Raw genomic sequence first — 19,090 nt, forward strand, 5'->3', positions numbered from 1 at the left:
TAATCTACAATTTGTCGTGTGAAGTCTCCGCGTATCCGAGATTGAAGGTCAATCAGCCAGTCCTCTGAATCCCACAGTCCTTGCATTGTGCTTCCCAAGCGCATTCGAACCAGTGCCCCCCGCACCTGAGCTTGGAAGTCGACAATAGAATCTTCGTTTTCTGCCAGTTCGCGGTCGATCCTCTCTTCCTCCGTCTCTTCAGGTTCGGGGGTAGGCTCAACCCCAAAGTCTGCCCCCATCGTGCCGAAGCTCGGCATACTAACGCCGAGTTTGTCTAGTCCTTTCTGCATGGCTTCGAGTTCATGATGTTCAAATTCGAGTTGACCGACCAGGTTGCCAATGCGAAAGTCGACTATCCCTTTGCGGAAAAGAAGCCAACTCAGCGCATGTATACAATAAATAACCTTAGGGATGTTTTTCTTCTCGTACAAATCAATCAACTCGAATCGGAAGAGGTCTGGGAGTTCCACCTCGTCTAAGTAGCGGAAGAAGATTGCAATGTTGTCAGAATGCCGGTATTGCAGCCGAGGATGGTGAAAAATCCGGTATCTTCTATCAGGATTTAGAGCCTCCACGACTTCAGCAAGGGTGACACCATCCCGGAGAGCTTCTTCGAGTTCAACAATTGGTGGGATTGGTTTGTGAATGATGTCTTCAATCCACTCCTTGGCTTCTCCTATGTGGCACAAATATTCGTATGCCTGCAAGAACTGTCGCTGCTTGTCCATCCAATTCCGTCCCTCCCAGCCATAGCCACCACTGCGTTGTCCTGCTTTTGCGGTGCTTCCCTGATCAACCCTCTGAAGTCTTCGTCGGCCTCGAAGACCGACTACCTCCTGGGCTGGGGCGGTGATTGCAAATTCATCGGCTGAACCTGACTGGGCTAATTTTGATAGTGTTCGCAATTGCGTAGTTGACGATCGCCCTAGGGTTTCAAGGTCTGGTCTCGCGAGAGGGGCGCTGTGGACAGGGACAAGAGGCGAGTGCGCCGGGGCAACAGCGGTGCTTCCTCGACTGATAGAGTCGGATCGCGTGAGAAGCATAGAGTTCGGCCTGATTGCTGAGACTCGGGCAGGTGGGGTTGGAGATGTCCGTTCCCTGTCCGATAATGACAGCTTTCCAATGTCTACACTTTGGCCACGTTCATGGCGATATGAACCGCGAGGCGATGGTGCTGGGGCAGGTGCTTGAGGCAACGGCCTGAGGGATTGGCGAGCCATGTTGTAGATGTTGTCCGCCGCCGAAGGTTTGAGGTGGAAGCTATCTGGACTACTTGGTGAGGGTGGGAGTCGGGCTACCTCACTCTTGGCGCGGTTGTGACCCAGCATCCCATATCCACTGGATGCCGAGGAAGAGAAGGTGCTAGCTCTGCTGTTCTCGGAAGCGTACGAGTATCCGGAGGAGGCGGATGACGAAGTTGTCGACGGTTGACGATTGACTGGATAGTCAATAGTCTGCGATTGCCGTAAGGGATGCGGCCGGTGCGACATCTCGACGACTTGCACTACCACTGTGGAGAGTTACTTCTCTTGATGTTGATGTGTAGATGGTAAGAAGTCGTCGACAACATGGGTCCTTATTTGTAGAATTCTTTCGACTTGGGATTATATCGAGTAGGGAGAAGAGGTTGGCGTGCTGGTCGCTTTTGGGGTCGAGTTGTGCAGGGTGCTGGTGTTGAAAAAAGCGCCACCGCTTCGAGAGGGCAAGTCTTGGGCAAGATGCGCAAAGCGAAACCCTCACTGAGAGATTAAAGACATGCGCGCGCTCTGCGCAGAATGAAAGTGAGTGTAGGAAAAGGTCGCGATGATGGCGATGAAACCGGGTTCAAGATTCCACAGTAATCTCCTAGGCCATCACTGGCGCTGCCATCTAAAACAACCGTAATATTAACTATCACGACTGGAATTGGGAATGCGGAGAGGTGGCCATGAGTGCCGGTAGGCGAGGAGGTATTGACAGGGGGACTGGATAATCAAGGCTGGAGCTCACCTGAGGTGGGATGCCAGATGGCTGTGACGGTGACGGCGGCCGGCCTTCTGCCAGGCTTTTCTTGCTTTGTTTATTTACTTGCCCAAAGGGGCTGGTTGCTAGTGGCACCTGCCTTACCACACCAGAAACCTGGAACACACGCCCACCACAAAGCACAGACCAACCGAATCAAACCGATGCAAACCACCCGACTCTGGGCGAAATCTGGTCTGTGCGCTTATCTAATCACACCGCCCTGTTATCGGCATGGCAGAATTTGCAGGTCGTCCCTGTCTTTATCGTGTTAGCATCTGCAGGCGACAATAGGTAAATGTGCTAACAGAAGCCTATTCCCAAGACCTGCTAATCATTTAAAAAATATGCCTAGACTCACCGCGCATTCGAGTGTACCATAGTAAGCCAGAACGCGTCTCAGTTAGTGTGCCCCGCATTGCCTGACCGTTCATTTTGCTGCAAGGGTCCTGTTCCTGTCGCGGTAGGTGGGGCGGTCTGCTACAAAAAAAATTCTGAGGGGCCGATTTCGAGTCTCTCTTTCTTTCTTCCTTCTAATGGGGAGAAGATAATATCGTCAAGCCGTAGTCAGTTGAGCAGCCAATTGTCCTTTCACTGCCTACTATCTTCGACCTCAAAAGTCTTTGCTTCACACATCTCCTAATCCCATTAATCGCACAGCAAGATGTCCCCCGCCAACGGAGCAGCAACTCAGCTCAATGGGTCTGGTGCCAAGGTCCTTGACTACACCAAGGCCAATGAGATCCTCAAGGAGTATGAGACCCGTGATGGCCTCGACATCCGGGACCTCATGAACGCCAGAGTTCACGGCGGGCTGACTTACAATGATTTCCTCCTTCTCCCGGGCTACATCGGTTTCCCCGCTTCACAAGTCACTCTCGACTCCCCAGTCACAAAGCGGATCTCTCTTAAGACTCCCTTTGTGTCTTCACCCATGGACACGGTCACCGAGCACGAAATGGCTATCCACATGGCTCTGCAGGGAGGCCTCGGAGTCATCCACCATAACTGCTCTCCAGATGCTCAGGCAGATATGGTCCGTAAGGTCAAGAGATACGAGAACGGCTTCATCCTGGACCCAGTCGTCATTACTAGGGAGACCACTGTAGAGGAGGCAAAGGCTCTCAAGGAGAAGTGGGGTTTTGGAGGGTTCCCCGTCACTGGTGAGTTTAGTTCTGAACATTTTTTATCCCAGCATGGTCTTTGGGGACGCCGCAAAGGATTATATCTTTTACCATTTAACTTTCGTTCCACCGTATAGACGAATCAGTCATGGGGAGAAAACTCTTGTATGAATAGCACATTGAAGAGAAAGAGATTAGCTTTTTAGACATGTCAAGGCCTGCCGCTAATTGATCGCCCTACAGAGTCTGGCAAGCTGGGCTCCAAGCTCCTCGGCATCGTCACCAACCGTGACATTCAGTTCGAGGAGGACCCCAACCAACCCGTCTCAACTGTCATGGTCACGGATCTCATCACTGCTCCCGACGGCGTCACTCTAGCCGAAGCTAATAAGATCCTGGCCAAGTCCAAGAAGGGCAAGCTCCCTATCGTAGACAAGCACGGAAACCTCGTCTCTATGATCTCCCGCTCCGACTTGAACAAGAACCTCCACTTCCCTCTCGCTTCCAAGCTGCCGCATTCTAAGCAGCTTATTTGCGCTGCCGCCATCGGCACCCGCCCCGAAGACAAGATCCGGCTACAAAAGCTTGTGGAGGCTGGATTGGACATTGTCATCCTTGACAGCAGCCAAGGTAACAGTATGTACCAGATTGAGATGATTCAATGGGTCAAGAAGGAGTTCCCTGATCTCGACGTCATTGGCGGAAACGTTGTGACAAGGGAGCAGGCTGCATCTTTGATCGCGGCTGGTGTTGACGGCCTCCGTATTGGAATGGGAAGCGGCAGTGCTTGCATTACCCAGGAAGTTATGGCTGTCGGTCGTCCACAGGCTACTGCAGTTCACAGCGTAAGCGCATTCGCTGCCAAATTTGGCGTGCCTTGCATCGCAGATGGCGGTATCCAGAATGTTGGTCACATTGTAAAGGGTCTTGCACTTGGCGCCAGCACTGTGATGATGGGTGGTCTCCTGGCTGGAACCACCGAATCTCCAGGAACTTCCTTCGTCTCCCGGGAGGGAAAGCTTGTCAAGGCCTACCGAGGAATGGGCAGCATTGATGCTATGCAGGACAAAAAGGCTGGAGGTGGCGGCAAGGACAGCCAGAAGAGCAATGCTGGCACTGCCCGATACTTCTCTGAGGGCGATAGTGTGCTGGTTGCTCAGGGTGTGTCTGGTGCCGTGGCGCACAGAGGGTAAGCTGATCCGGCAACCTACTTCTTAAGATCTCAAGCTAATCTATGTTGCAGTTCTATTGGCAAGTTCGTGCCCTACCTAGCTGCAGGTTTGAAACATTCCATGCAGGACGCCGGTATCAAGAGCCTGAAAGAGCTTCACGAGAACGTGGAGAATGGCTTTCTCAGGTTTGAGATACGGACTGCAAGTGCTCAACTTGAGGGAGGTGTGAATATGGAATCATATGAGAAGAAGCTCTATGCGTAAAGTTAGAGCTGTGTCGCATGGAGGCAGCATTTCCGCACATTTTTCGGGAGTTGGGTGCTTGAGCAGGTTTGGTTTAAGGTACATCAAAAGGATATGAAATAAATGTCTCTGCCATCCTTTACGTCGTTTGATCTGATACGTTTATTTGGGCTGGTGACACCATCATTGTGCAGTCAACCAAGATAACACAATCGACATAGCAGATCACTATTACAAGACGCAATCTCAAGGGTTTCTCTATATTCTACATCCTTTCTGGACAAATGTTCTCGCTTCAGATCAAGAATGAGGCAATCTGGCCAGGGGAAGCTCCACTACATCACTGCTAAAACTGCAGTGAAAAGAGGCACAATTGGGGGCCAAATCGTAGCTGCGACCACATCCCGTCACTTGAGCATCCTCCTCATGCGCAACGGAGCTGTAACTCTTCAGAGCCGTAGATTATTCGTTAGATCTGTGGATACATGCAGTGCGAGTGATCGGACCAAGCGGCTGCGCACACATGTCTGCCTCGCTGCCCTGTCCGGTTATTCGACCGCCATGAGGCTCAGTGGGCTTTCGATAGTCAACAGTAAGAGGATGGAAGCCCCGCATCTGCTGCCTGGTCAGAGATGATTGATACCTGTCAGCCCTATCAGCGTACGATACCCACCTAGGTACTGCATGCACCTCGCCCGGCTTCCAAGGAGCAGACCTTCGAGACCCCAGCCAATCTGTGAGATCTTCGAACCGAGCTCAAGCCTCCTGTTGGTTACTCTCTGATTATGGGTGAATCATCTTATCAGGCAGCTTGTCTCTCTTCTCATCCGACGTGCAGGCACAGGATGTCGTGCTACGGCAGCCTCGAATTGCCGTTCGAGCTATATAGTATATAGCCCACACAGCCTTCCCAGGTCAATGACCTGGGGAAGTCCTCTCTTCCATCTCTCTTTCTTGTATTCTTATCACGTTTGTCTTCCTCCCTCTCGTCGTCTGCTAGTCAGCCGGACTCTTCTGCTTTATACGTTTTTACACTCCATTTGCGTAAGCCCTGCTTATCACCAAATCTCAGAAAAATAACATCCAGTATGCCTGGCAATAACGTGAACAAGGTATGTTTCTGTCTCAATCTGCTCAATGAATCCGTACTAATTGATTCACAGATCGACGATGGTGACAGTTCCGTCGCGAGTTTCGAGGAGATCAACGTGATGAAAGCTGGATCCCATGACAAGGTGTCCTCCATCATCAAGGATCTCATTGCTCATGGGCGAAAGCTTGGTTCGCCTTCAAAGGAGAAGGAGAACACCGTTGGTGATGAGGGGGATGAGGAGGAAGTCCCTGACGTTCTCTATGTCGTACAGTACCGAGATGTAGGTGGACGAGTCGTTGACAGTAAGTTATATAGCAATGCCATTCATTGAGATCTATCATTGCTAACTTGAGCTAGCTCGTCAAAGTGATAAGCCACTGGACCTCTCGCTGGATGCGAACGAAGATGAGGGCAATAAGAAGAAGCCGGTCATCGAAATTCTCACGAAGGTCTCTGCTTCTATCAATAGAAACCGGAACCGGCGTCGTCCAAGATATGGCGGGTATTCACCTGCTTACACGGATAGCGAAGCATCCTCGGATGAGGAAGATGACAAGATGAAGATCACCAAGATCGAGACAACCGAGATGGTGATTCACTCCACGCATCTCAAAAACGCCTTGAATGCGGTGGTGGGCTACTATCCCGGTGCCAACTTCTTGACCGATACCGTCACCATCGATGCTCCTTATTATGTCCTTATTCATCACCGTGAGGCTCTCGCTCGCTACAAGACTGCTCAGCCTGCATGCCACGATGCCGAGTATGTTGCAACTACCGCGAAGCATATCGACGTTCTTCTCAACTTCCTCGAGAAGACGTACGGCGAACGCATCCGTGATGAAGAGGATCGTCACAGGAACAACCCTCCCGCTACAACGTTCGACTGGCTGTGGTTGATCCTCAAGCCAGGAGAGATCATCTACGCCAAGATTCAGAACAGTTGGGTCCCGTTCCTCATCAGCTTTGTCGACAACGTCACCAATGCTCAGGGCAAGCTCATGTCTTATACTGTCGAGTGCTGGAATATCCGCTTTGGAAATGGCAAGCTTCGGCGCGTAATGAACTCGTTTAGCGTCCGCTCATTCCCTGGCGAGCAGGCCATTCACAGTTTGAACATTGTGCCTGCCGCATTCTTCCCTGAGAACATCCAGCCAGAGGCCGATGTGACTATGACCGAGAAGCAAGTCGAACTCGGCAAGATCTACTGGGACTTGTCAAAGCGCCCATCATACAAGGATTATGATGGTCAGCTAGTTGACAAGGACTTCTGTATGACCGGGACCGTCTCTGGAAGAGTCATAGTAGATGCCGATGGCTATGAGCGCTTCATCAACATGGGCCCAGATGGACAGCGCAGAAGAATGCCGCCTCCTCCAGGACGCGGAGGTGCCCCTCCACCGACCAAAGACCAGCTGCCACGCTTCGGCCCTCGCTGCAGCTGCAAGCCCTGCAGCAAGCAAGGAGATAGAGAAGAAACCGGGCCGTTCGCTGATTTCGAGGATTTGGATCCCAATCAAGACAAGCCACCAAAGAACAGCAACTACTTCATTGTTCTGTCGCCAGACATTCCTGCTTTTATCCTCAGCGAGAGACGCTGGGGACATGTCAGCGTCGAGAACTTGAAAGATGTCAAGTCCGACAGAGAGGCCTTCAAGTATCTCGTCCTGGACGACGAGATCAAGTTGACCGTCAAGGCTCTTATCGGCAAGTTTGCCAGCGCTGACGGGAAGGTCTCCCCTTGGCCCAATGACTTCGTCAAGAACAAGGGTGAGGGACGGATCTTCCTGCTCCACGGCTCCCCTGGTGTCGGCAAGACCTGCACCGCCGAGTGCGTCGCAGAGCTTACCCACCGGCCCCTTCTGTCTCTTACCAGCGGAGATATCAGCACTTCGATGAGCTCCTCTTCTGTCGAGCGCAATCTGCACTACTTCCTGCAGCTGGGAGAGCGCTATGGCGCGCTCGTGCTGCTCGACGAAGCTGACGTGTATCTTGAGGAGCGCCGCACCAAAGACCTTCACCGCAACGGCCTGGTGTCCATTTTCCTGCGTGCCCTGGAGTACTACCGCGGTGTTCTGTTCCTGACGACAAACCGAGTTGAGGCATTCGACTCTGCGTTTACCTCGCGTATCCACGTCGCGCTGCACTACAAGAAGCTGACGGACGAGGACCGCCTGCGCATCTGGCAGAACAACTTCGACCGCCTCGAGCGTGACTCATCCGGCAAGGCGTACGTGTCCCTCAACGCGCGCGACTACGCTTATGAGAGTGACGATGTTCGTGCTCTCAAGTGGAACGGCAGAGAGATTCGCAATGCGCTGCAGACTGCTGTGGCGCTGGCGGAGACGGAAGCCATGGAGGATGGTCTGGAGAAGGTGAACGTCACTGAGAAGCACATCAAGGCCGTCGTCAAGATGAGCAAAGGCTTCAAGGACTTCCTGCGTCGCCGCAGGGGTTGGGACGAGGACCTTGACGACAGTGATGATGAGGATGAGGATGACGGAAATTCTGTCACCAGCGATGACCTCTAGTTCCTGCAGACCTCGCTTCTGTATGGTTGGCGATGTTTCCATTACCGCGAGTTTCGACCATGTCGTTCGTCTCGTTTCGTCCCTCCTTCAGTTGGTACTACAGGTAGTCTGAAATGTTAGCAAACTTCCATTCCATAGGAACGTACTGTAGAAGTGGGCAAAGTCCGAAGAGGACCATCATTCCTTACATGCTCTTCATAGTCAGAGACGAAAGTACAGTGTGTTAGCGAATACAGGACAAGCCGTGGACTTTATGAGCACTAACATGAATGCTATTTTGAATTGAGTGTGGTTGGCACATGCTACGTATACAAACACCGCTACACACATCCATCATACAACCCCTTATTACCCGTACATGAACAGTCGTCCAATCATAAGTCCATCATTCATGGCAGCCTCAACTCATCCCTACCGCGAACCTCAATAACCTGCTCCTTGCCTCTGTGGAGATATCGCACGTGAAGAACCTTTGTTCTAAGCGGTGCCGGATCCCAGAAGCCAAGTAGGTGAGATTTCCGGAGACCTTTAGGTATCAGAAGCTCGCCATCGTCAATTAGCGAAGCTAGTGCCACCGTGACATCGGCAACCTCTTCTGATGCCCAGCCGTTGATAGATGATGTGTCCTTCACTCCGTATTTCGCACTTACAATGACGAGCCCGCCCTTTTGGCGCTCCGCTCTTTGCCTCGGCTCAACGGGGCCAGCTAGTACCATGGTCAACTCGTCAGCTTCGGCTCGCCTCTTCGCAACATAGTCTTGCAACTCCTCTCGGCTAAGATCCCGAAGTCCTCGACTCTGAGCTGTGGATTTCGATCTCCACGGCCGCCATACTGAGAACTCCAGTGCTGCGAAGCCCACAAATGGGAGAATGGTGGACCAAAACAGCAATTCCGTGTTGAGGAATGCACGATTTGCTATTATGAAAGGTACAATGACTCTGTTCCCGAGACGAGACCAGTACAGTGAGAGTGACAGGTCTTGACTGCTGATACCAACCTCGACCCCAAGCTTGGAGGTTTGACCCAGGCTCTTGAGGCTTCTCACAGCAAGATATCCATCTCGGAACTTGTTTGCACAGAGTTCGAGCTCGATGCGAAATCCGCTGCTACTTACTTTAGAGCCATTGGGTGTTGATAGGAGGTCCCGGCCATATCTTAAATATCCGGCTAGAGAACCAGAGGTGAGTGCCGCGGACACAGTCCAGGAACCTTCCTCGTTGACATTAATATCGGTATCAAGCTCTCTAATACCGCCCTCGGATTGCTTCGTAAAGCCGCGGCCAGCGCGCAGTCCCATATCATGAGGGCTGAACTTGAAGCCCACCTCAAGAGTGGGCGGCGACGAAAAGAGTGTAGAGGCAAGCCGAGTCCGTTTGCCGAATCTGGAAAAGTCGCTGAAGTACTGACACTCCCTCGAGCGTCGTGTTACCCAGGTCCCACTGTCGACGCAAGCAAACACTGTCCCGTCTCGCACACGCCTATGGAGTGCGAGGCCTAGGCGTGGTGGACCCGGACGCCAGGAGCGTATTGAAGACAGGCTGACTTCCACGTGCAGCGGCTGTTCTTTATCCTGAAGACGAACATTATGTGAAATTCGTGCAGTAATAGACGACCCTTGGAGCGAATCTGTCTCGATCTCAACGACAGCGTCTGGCAATGTTGCCTCTTGGACAAGATGTCCGGATTCAGTGAATCGAGAAGGCCTCCAGAATAGCTCCTGACGGATCTTAACCGAAACAAAAGGGGATATCCTTAGTGGTACAAGCGTCATGAATCTGTTCCTCGGTATGCTCCCCGGAAGTACGGGGTGGTACTGGCCAGCCAGGAGTGTAGCTTGCGCCGGAGCTCTATTGTCGAATAGAGCGTACACAGATCCTGCCACCGTCACCGTAGGTATGCTGCAGTAGACTTGAAATTCCTTTTGCTTGTCTCCCGCTTGCAAATCAAGAGTGTTGCGAATAGACTGGATTCTGGCTTCTATCGCACGGCCCAATGCAGGTATACCAATGGTATTTGACTTGGTAAACGTCAGATCCAGAAACCGTGCCCCGTCATGATCCTGTCGCCGAGAAACATGTGCACGACTTAACAGCCTTGAGGCATCGATGCTGATGCCAAAGTCTGCTATATTTTGACGCTGCCGATCGCGTAGTCTCTTGAGCCAAGAACGTTGCTTCGTACCAAGCTCATCCAACTCGTCTTCGTGCCTATTCGGACTGCTTCCATCATCTTCATCTTCATCTGCTCCTAGACTGAGTATAGCATTGTCGTAGTCAATCTTGCGCAATGGCTCGATGAGAGTCTCAAATGCGATTTGCGCATCCGAAAAATAGGCATCGGCGGTCTGCTGATACTGGGGCATCAGCTTGTCTGTGTGAAGCAAGCTGAAGAGTCGAAAATACGCTCTGCGAATTTGACTTGGTGACGCGCCAGGATCTTGAGATAAGCAAAGCAGCTCGTAATACGTTCGATAGATGCGATCGCTCTGGGGAGCAGACGAAGGTCCGGTAGGTGGAATGACAACGAGGTCGGAGTCCAGCGTCAACGTTCTGTCCTGGTCGACATCGTAATGCACATCAGATGCAATGGTCGACCTTTCCAGAAAGGAAGACGCATCATCAAACCCAAACTCATAGTCACGCCGTGTCGCTGCGAATTGCTCATTTAGTGAGAAGCGGGACTCGGCCGGGCGCAAGCTATGATTATAGTGCGGCGGCGCCAGGTATATGTGGTCATCAAAGACGGCGGAAGACCTGGCTGAAGATGTGCCTGATGCTCGTGATGATCCGCGGGCACGTCGTCCACGTGTACTTCCTCGGCCTTGCGAGTCGGCCATTATTGCTCGCGATGACTTCAAAACATTTGAGCAGCTCCAAAACTTTGCCCCTCAGCATTGAATATGGCGGCGACAACCATGCCATTATGAGACGCCGTAATAGCAGGGGTCCAACCAGTATTCTGTGCCAATCAATCACGTCTAAAGACACCGTGACGCGACAGCACAACTTACCCCTCCACTGTCATCAGAGACCGCAGAAAAAATACTTGAAATTGGGAACACCATACACTCTCGTTGGTGGACCAGATCCGACTGACACCCGAAATTTACATGAATACAATCATTTATGATGATATACCTCATGTCTTTTGTCAGTGCGACCAACTCTCATGCCACGCGATGAAACTAAGAAGTGTAGAAAACAGAATCGCGTTATTAGCCGCTCAGCTTCAACAATCAAGGGCATGTGGAAACTGCATCTATACTACAGATTCGTTGTAATCAATTGATAAATTCGGCTTCATGCTGATATTGAAGTCACATGCCATGGCACGCCTAAAATAACGCGCTCCATCATTTGACATCTCGAGAGTCAAACCTACAGCCGCCTTCTGGCTTCAAATTCCCCTTTTCCATCTTGCCCGTTGGCGTCTTCGTAATCTCGTCCACAAACTCGATGATACTCGGCACCTGGAATCTAGCCATATGCTGTCCAGCCCACTCCCAGAGCTCTCGCTCAGTCAGCGTGCTGGAAGCGCGCAGAGTCACCACAACCTTGAGATCCTCTTCCGTTCCGGACCCAAGCTGTGACGGAACTCCAAATGCAGCCGCTATTACCACGTCAGGGTGCTGAAGAAACTCTTCCTCTACCTCCATTGCGTTGATATTCTCGCCCCGCCGCCGGATTACGTCTTTGACACGGCCGACGAAGTACACATTGCCCCCCTCGTCCACTTTTGCGAGATCGCCCGTGTGTAACCAGAGCCCCCGGAGTGCATCAGCCGTGCTACTTGGGTCATTAAAATAGCCCTGGAAGAAGGCGTTAGGCTGGTCGCTCCGAAGAAGCAAGTGGCCCGCGGTGTTAACCGGAAGCTCCTCATCCATCTCATTGGCAATCCGCAACTGGATGCCTTTTCTCGGCCTTCCGCAAGAGCCACGAGGCAGCTGCCCGTTGCGATCCTGGAAGACGGGAAGACTAGCCTCGACACTACCGTAAAGAGTGACAAGGGAGTGGCCAAATCGCTTCTCGTAGTCCTCGGCAAAGTAAGGGATGGGTACGCCCCAAGCCAGCCGAACATTGTGCTCACGATCGCGTTCCGAAGGCGGTTGCTTGTATGTCAGCGCCAATGTGGCGCCCATAAAGTCATATACCGTCGCTTTCGTGCTGCGGATCTCATCCCAGAACCGGCTAGCACTAAAGCGTGCAGAGAGAGCGGCGACACAGCCGAGCAGAATTGCCGGTATCACAGTAAGAGCAGTGGCATCTGCGTGGAATAATGGGAAAGGACAGTAGAGTACATCATCAGACCTGAGCCCGCAACCCTCGATGAGTACTTGTGCCTGGAGGATGAAGTATTCGTGAGACAAAACACATGGTTTAGATTTTCCCGTTGTGCCACTAGTGTAAAGAAATGCAGCTGTCGTATTAGGTGATACGACAACGGAGTCCAGGGCATCAACACTATTCCTGGAGTTGAAAAGATCTGAGAGATTTGCAAGCGGATCATGGGATTCGCCGTTGAGGATAACAGAGCCGCTGTCTAAGACCGCTAGGGAGTTAAGTTTGGGCCATAAACCGGAGTCAACGATGGCGAGCTTCGGCTGAGCTGCTTGAATCACGTTCTTCAGTGTGACAGACTTCAGCTCTGTGTTGACAGGGGCCCATATCGCTCCCAAGCGGTTAACAGCCATCCAGGTGCAGACCATTTCGATACTGTTAGACATCATGACAAGCACTCTATCACCTTTCTCAAGACCAAGCTGTCTCAACCCTCCAGCGAGTTTGCTAACCATAGTATCGAATGCTTTGAATGTGATATCTTGACCAGCGAATCGTAGGAAAGTCTGGTCTGAAAAATTGTTAATAGCTTCACCAAGCGCAGTGTTGATATCTCGGATAGGGGTTCGGACAGCTGAAGGTGTGGCAATATTTGCTACACTCGTTCCATTTGATCTTGGTTCACTCTTGCTCTTAATTTTTTCCTTGCCGTTGCTCTGAGGGGCTTTACGAGCAGCAAAATCTGTGAAGGCTTTGGCAGCGTCGCTCTGTGCAAAACAATAACTCGCTACATTGACTTCGTCTTGCAGGCAAGCCTCCATATTGGTGAACAGTGAACGCTCTAGGGAACTCTTAGACGCCGCCAAAGAGGTAGCAGGGAGCTTGGCGAGTTGAATTGCCAGCTCCAAAGCCCGACACTTTGGGTCTTCACTAATCTCAGTCAACATCCCAATCTTCAAAGCTTCGGCCGAATCGACCCAGCGCCCAGTGAGAAGCAACTCTTTTGCTTTGAGTAGCCCAACAAGATGCGAGAGACGCAGAGTGATGCCACCCGTTGCAGCGTGACCTATAGGGACCTCAGGAAAGCGGTATTTCGTTGCGGGCCCTCCGATGACAAAGTCTGCTGCGAGGGCTATCTCTGCGCCACCGCCGATGGCGAATCCATGGACGGCAGCGATGACAACCGCTTGCGAGCCTGATGTGAGGCGAGTAAGGTCTTGAAGTTGGTGAAATGCTTCGCGGAGCTCTTGTGCCGTACCCGTCTTTGGAGCTAGGGTCTGCTTGAGGTCCTCACCGGCGCAGAACGATCGGTCCCCTGCCCCTTCCAGAATTATGACACGCGCGTGTGAGTTCTCTCGAAGGGCTTTCACGAGCCCGTCTAATAGCTCGGCGTTCAAGGCATTCAAAGCCTTAGGCCGATTCAAGATGATTTTGACAATTCCTGCAGCCGGATTTTCTATGACCACAGAGCTTGAGGACATGGTGATTGCAAACCGATGTATAGTAGCAGGGGATCTGAGCTCGAAAGACGGCAATGTGTTGCACCGTGACTATCCAGTTTCGGGGAGAAATGTGCTGCAATTATATGAAGACAAAAGACTATTTTGCAGACTCTCTACTAAGGTTGAGTGAGTTAGCAACGCGCTTTTGACTTACATGTGAGTCAACTCATAGCGACTGGTCTTGGTGCTAAGATATACAAGGCGGTCGGGGAAAGTTACGACAGGAACTGGGCTAAGCTTCCGAAAAGGAGTCAAGGGGTCAGGCTAGCCGAGAAACAGTAAATAATCAAATTAGGAATTGAAAACCTTTATCTTCGTGTCTGGTCATTTCTTGGTTCTTTTTGGCGAGTTGCGACTCAAAATAGTCTTGACACAAATGGGTTGCGGTTGGGCGGCTCATTCGACCAAATTCTTTATTCGGACATTGAGGGAACTTATACCGAGCCAGGAGTAGTTCAATCTCAAATCACGAACGCGTGGACCTAGCTCACAATTGGCAATCCATACCGACGACCCAAATCAGAGATAAGCAATTATTCTCACAGAATAGTTTAGTAAGGTCATGTAGTAAATCATTCAATCGTGTTCGTAAGGAAATTTATGGCGATCTAAAATGTGGCAATAGAATGATTACATAGGCATGTTGGCCTCATGACGCTTCAACGGCAACGTATGCCGACAAGCACTAAAATCTAAAGAGTCATAAACCGACTTTAAGCGATCATTCTCTTTGCGAAGCAGCTATAGTGAGATAGATTGACTCATTCCTCGTCGCTTGAATGGTTAATGATAAATAACACCGTTACTCAGTGGTTGATCACATGTTGAAACGAGGGCTTAGGGAACAGTTTTTTCATTCGTAATATCCTTATCTCCAACATTGTCATCATGGCTGACCCTATGACTCTTATTGATCAAAGCGAAGGGTCTTCTTCCAATGACATCGATATCATCGAATCTTTCCATTCAATGGTCGCCAAACATCATGCAACAGAGGAGTTTCGCCGAAAATCGCCCCACGTGCAGGAGACACGCACAGTGCTGGTGATAGAACCGAAGCATCTACCAAATAGTCTTTTAGGGTCGACTTTGGCAAGCACGGATACTATCGCCAAACCCTATGTGCTTCTAGACGATGACGCCGGGTCCCTACTTTCGTTTTACCGACTTGGCTCCAAGCTTGCAGGTCATGTTGGAATGGTTCATGGAGGCATAGCTGCAGTCATTCTGGACGAATGCATGGGTCGTGCTTGTTTTGCACGGCTACCCGGAAAAATTGCTGTGACGGCAAAGCTAGAGCTTGCGTATCTGAGTCCAATCCCCGTCGATAGTGTTATCATGGTCCATGCTGAAACAGCGAATATTCAAGGGCGAAAGGCTTGGGTGAAGGCAGTCATTCAGGACGCCAGCGATGGCCGCGAGCTTGTCAAAGCTGAGGCACTATATATCCAGCCTAGATGGGCGGCTGACATGAGCCGAGTAGTTTGATACCTGTCGTGAATTAGCTATCTTTTGTCAACAAGAGGGTATCTGAACGTCTTTTGTTCAACGCACCTGAACAAAATTTGCAGATTAGACTAGTAGTATATCAATACCAAGTTCTTGCATAACCTCTCGCCAATCGACAGCAATGAGACCAAGCCTCAGTCCAGATGTTTGAGCTATTGTATTACGTCGACGCCACACCTCCTCCACTATACATCTCATGGACTCACGGCTTCCAATACCGAAGGAGACCGCAGATTCGAGCCACTGTCTTGCCGCCGCTATATTATCCTCTGTAAACGCCTCCACCGCAGCTATGAAAGCAGGCCATATAGAGAAATTACCGTCGCTGGTAGAAAAGAAAGCAAAGACATGAGCAAATGTCGTTGCAACATAAGACTTCACTGTTTCCGGAGGTGCTTCGAGCAATGAACGATATAGGTATATGTAGGTCGCTTGAATAAAAGCCTGCTTCTGATGTGCAGCAGCCTCGACTGTTTCGTCCAGTGTGCTGTCTCGATTTGAGGCCCAGCAGTCAGATTCAGGGCCTTGCTCCTTACGATATCGGTTTAAAACATTGAGTTCACTGGCCAACATCTCGTCAACGTGTTCTTGTTTAGCATTTCCCTGGCGTCTTTTCTTTCGAAGCTGCGTGATACGTGCGATAGAATCCAATATCGGCCGAGGTGCTCCAATTGTAAATCCAAAAGAATATGTGGACAAAATTGGAGATATTGCTTGTAATGTCGTGGTTTTCAAGAGAGTGTGCTCTTCCCGCTCTTCTTGGTCGACTTTAGAAGTATCATCGACGATTTTGATAATGTTTAGACTTTGAAGTGTGACAAAGGCCAAGTCAGTAGATTTCCAGGACTCAGATCTGCAATGCCGATCCAGCAGAGTCCATGCTCCATCGAAGTGGCGTCTCCAAAGCTGAGCTGAGCCATTATAAAGCTTTCCAACTTAATTAGCTAATTCAGGCAATGAGAATCTGGTTTCGTACCTCTGCGAACATGAGAGTCATAATGGACGCCATTGTTGTAGGAAAATCGAGATTTTCAGACCCAATCGTGGGTATTAAAGTTTGAATCGCGTTCCCGTAATGCTTTACGCCTAGACTTGTAATGCTGCCCATGAAGTCGCCGCCCAAACGAGCCACATTGAAAGCAGCATGTGCAACCATGGCATTATATAGATATTTCTGCCCCGAGGAAGCCAGTTCTACAGCTGCAGCTGGATAATGAGTTTTCCATACATTTCGAGGGTGGTCGTACGGCAGCATTATTACTGAGACGTGGTTCACGTAATGATGAAATAGGAACTTCTCGTCCGTGCTCCAGTCTGGGTAGAGGCATATTGTCGGCTCCAAGAATGCGACCGGTTTTTCGATCACCGCTGGTTCCAGGAGAAGCTCGTCAGGCTGTTGAGGGTTAAGGTCCAGCGTTATCACCGAAAATGGGTTTTGGCTCGTTGTCTCACAGGATACGATAGTCGACAACCCTTGATCTAGACCATCACTAATCTCATCACATTGAGCTATTAGGTGATCTACGACATCGCTCGGCAGCACCTGGAACCCTTTCCATGTTGACTCTTTGATAGGTTAGTAAATCTCATTGGCCAACATTTATTGTTCAGTGATAAGGAGAAATGATGAATTCGTACCACAAGGCAGTACACGCCGACCCATTGACGTGCTTATCGATCCATCATCTTCTACCCAGACGAATTTGACATCATATCCTGTGCAAGGGGCACCGATACGCTTGCAAGCTCGGCATTCCGGTTTCGTTTCGTCACACTATTAAGACGACCAGCCTCAGCACATGGTCCTTGGCGTTGAAGATAAGGAACAAAGTCTGTGACATTTCATACCTTCACCTTTCGACTCCGACATCTCCAGCAACCCTGGTATTGAAACAAAACGTGTTAGCAACATCTGATCGTCAAGATTGGGTCGAGGTGGCAGTCCTCGCCGTCAGAGGGTATAGTTACCGTGAATGTACGATCGCGCTTGCGGCCCATTCGGAAAACGGCCCTTCTGTAGCTCGGTAAAGAATGACAATTGTATTGCTTTTGTAACGGTAGTGGAGGTTTTGAAAGGACGACATGTATAAAGTGGCGTACCACGCCTTTATCTAAACAGCTCTATTAGTCTCACTGCGGGGCCTGATAGGGCTCGGCGAAAGATGCCATCTCACCCCAGATAGGCATAGTCGACCATGACCATCTTATCGAGACTTACCAGCTAGAAGATAAGTAGCCTTTGCCTGATGTTAGTGCCATCTTGAAGCTACCCCTATCATCCAACAAACCACTTCAGTTTTAGTGATAGGTGTCCTAATCTTGTTATTTAAGAGCCAACATGATCCGTTCCTGTTATGTAGATAATCAACATTTGAGTAGTAAATAAATGCAATCAGTTTCAATTTGACTACAGTCTTGATTTTTGTCTATGGAGACCAAGAATAACACTGCTTTGGAATCTCGAGATGGGTTAGAAAGTGTTCGAGTAGTTTCTACGCAAATGGAAGACATTGTGGTTCGTTATGGCCATGTGGAAAGACGGTTCGTGCCCTGGAGATTTTACCTGGAGCATTTCTAATATTTCTACAGGCTGAAAAGTCGCCATATTCAACTGATTGCCCTCGGTACCTGGTTTCTAGTTCTCAACTCGAATATTCGAAACTGATATCTGTCAAATTATAGGCGGAAGCATCGGAACAAGCTTGTTTCTCGGTATAGGTTCGTCCTTAGCGACAGCCGGACCATTGAGTCTAGTCCTGGGATTCGCCCTATCCGGAGTCGCGGTATATGGGATGATGCTATCTTTAGGTGAAATGGCTACCTGGCTTCCTATCCCAGGTGCAATACCCCAGTACTGTACTCGCTTTGTGGATGGAGCGCTAGGATTTGCTGTGGGATGGAATGTGAGAAATCTTAGTCGTTTCGTCCGAGTGATTGCTGACTAAAACGTCAAATACATCTAGAACTGGTACTTCTGTGCCATTGTCGTGTGCCTGGACCTCAGCGCGGCGTCGATCTTGATAAATTACTGGCCGGGAGCTCAAGGAATATCGGTATCGAGCCTCCTCTAACATCCTTATATCCACTTTTTACTCATAAAACATGCTAATTGTTGATTTTAGCCTGCTGTATGGATTACGTTGATGATCATCTTCATTTTGGTCTTGAATACTCTTGCTGTCAGGATCTTTGGCGAGGCTGAGTTCTGTTTCGCTTCGATCAAATTGATCACCATTCTTGGCCTCCTGATCTTGGCAGTAGTGATTATATTAGGAGGCGGTCCGAATCACGACCGATTAGGTTTTCGTTATTGGAAGGATCCTGGAGGTACGCTAGTCTATCACTCGGAACAAATTTATCTCTTAATCTGACGCTGTACATAGTCATGAAGGAGTTCGCCCCCGCAACAGGGGCACTGGGAAGATTTCTTGGATTTTTCCAAGTCTTAGTCTTCGCAGCCTTTACTTATGCTGGTGTTGAAATGATTGCTGCAACAAGTGGCGAAGCTCAGGACCCCAGAAGGAACATTCCTAAGGCAGTACGTCGAGTCATATACCGTATTCTTTTCTTCTATGTGCTGGGATCTCTGGCTATTAGCTGCATTGTATCATCAAACAACCCGAATCTGCTAGGTGCC

At 50.2% G+C, this 19,090-nt stretch overlaps 3 protein-coding genes across 3 annotated transcripts; 2 read left to right on the forward strand and 1 right to left on the reverse strand.

The window, feature by feature from the left end:
- Nucleotides 1–2,665: 2,665 nt before the first annotated feature.
- UCRPA7_3626 (putative inosine-5 -monophosphate dehydrogenase imd2 protein) lies at nt 2,666–4,561 on the forward strand (the record flags this gene model as incomplete). Its single annotated transcript, XM_007916255.1, has 3 exons — nt 2,666–3,164; nt 3,369–4,314; nt 4,369–4,561. The coding sequence occupies 3 exons, from the start codon at nt 2,666–2,668 to the stop codon at nt 4,559–4,561; spliced, it is 1,638 nt and encodes a 545-aa protein (XP_007914446.1).
- Nucleotides 4,562–5,628: 1,067 nt separating this feature from the next.
- On the forward strand, nt 5,629–8,164 carry UCRPA7_3627 (putative ATPase protein; the record flags this gene model as incomplete). Its single annotated transcript, XM_007916274.1, has 3 exons — nt 5,629–5,652; nt 5,704–5,935; nt 5,991–8,164. The coding sequence occupies 3 exons, from the start codon at nt 5,629–5,631 to the stop codon at nt 8,162–8,164; spliced, it is 2,430 nt and encodes an 809-aa protein (XP_007914465.1).
- A 3,353-nt stretch (nt 8,165–11,517) lies between these two features.
- Nucleotides 11,518–13,923, reverse strand: UCRPA7_3628 (putative long-chain-fatty-acid-- ligase protein; the record flags this gene model as incomplete). The annotated part of the gene is made up of 1 exon (XM_007916395.1): nt 11,518–13,923. The coding sequence occupies one exon, from the start codon at nt 13,921–13,923 to the stop codon at nt 11,518–11,520; it is 2,406 nt and encodes an 801-aa protein (XP_007914586.1).
- Between the last annotated feature and the right edge of the window lie 5,167 nt (nt 13,924–19,090).

The sequence above is a fragment of the Phaeoacremonium minimum genome, assembly GCF_000392275.1.
Source record: "Phaeoacremonium minimum UCRPA7 unplaced genomic scaffold PA7_03_scaffold_290, whole genome shotgun sequence".
In the NCBI taxonomy this organism is placed as follows: Eukaryota; Fungi; Ascomycota; class Sordariomycetes; order Togniniales; family Togniniaceae; genus Phaeoacremonium; species Phaeoacremonium minimum.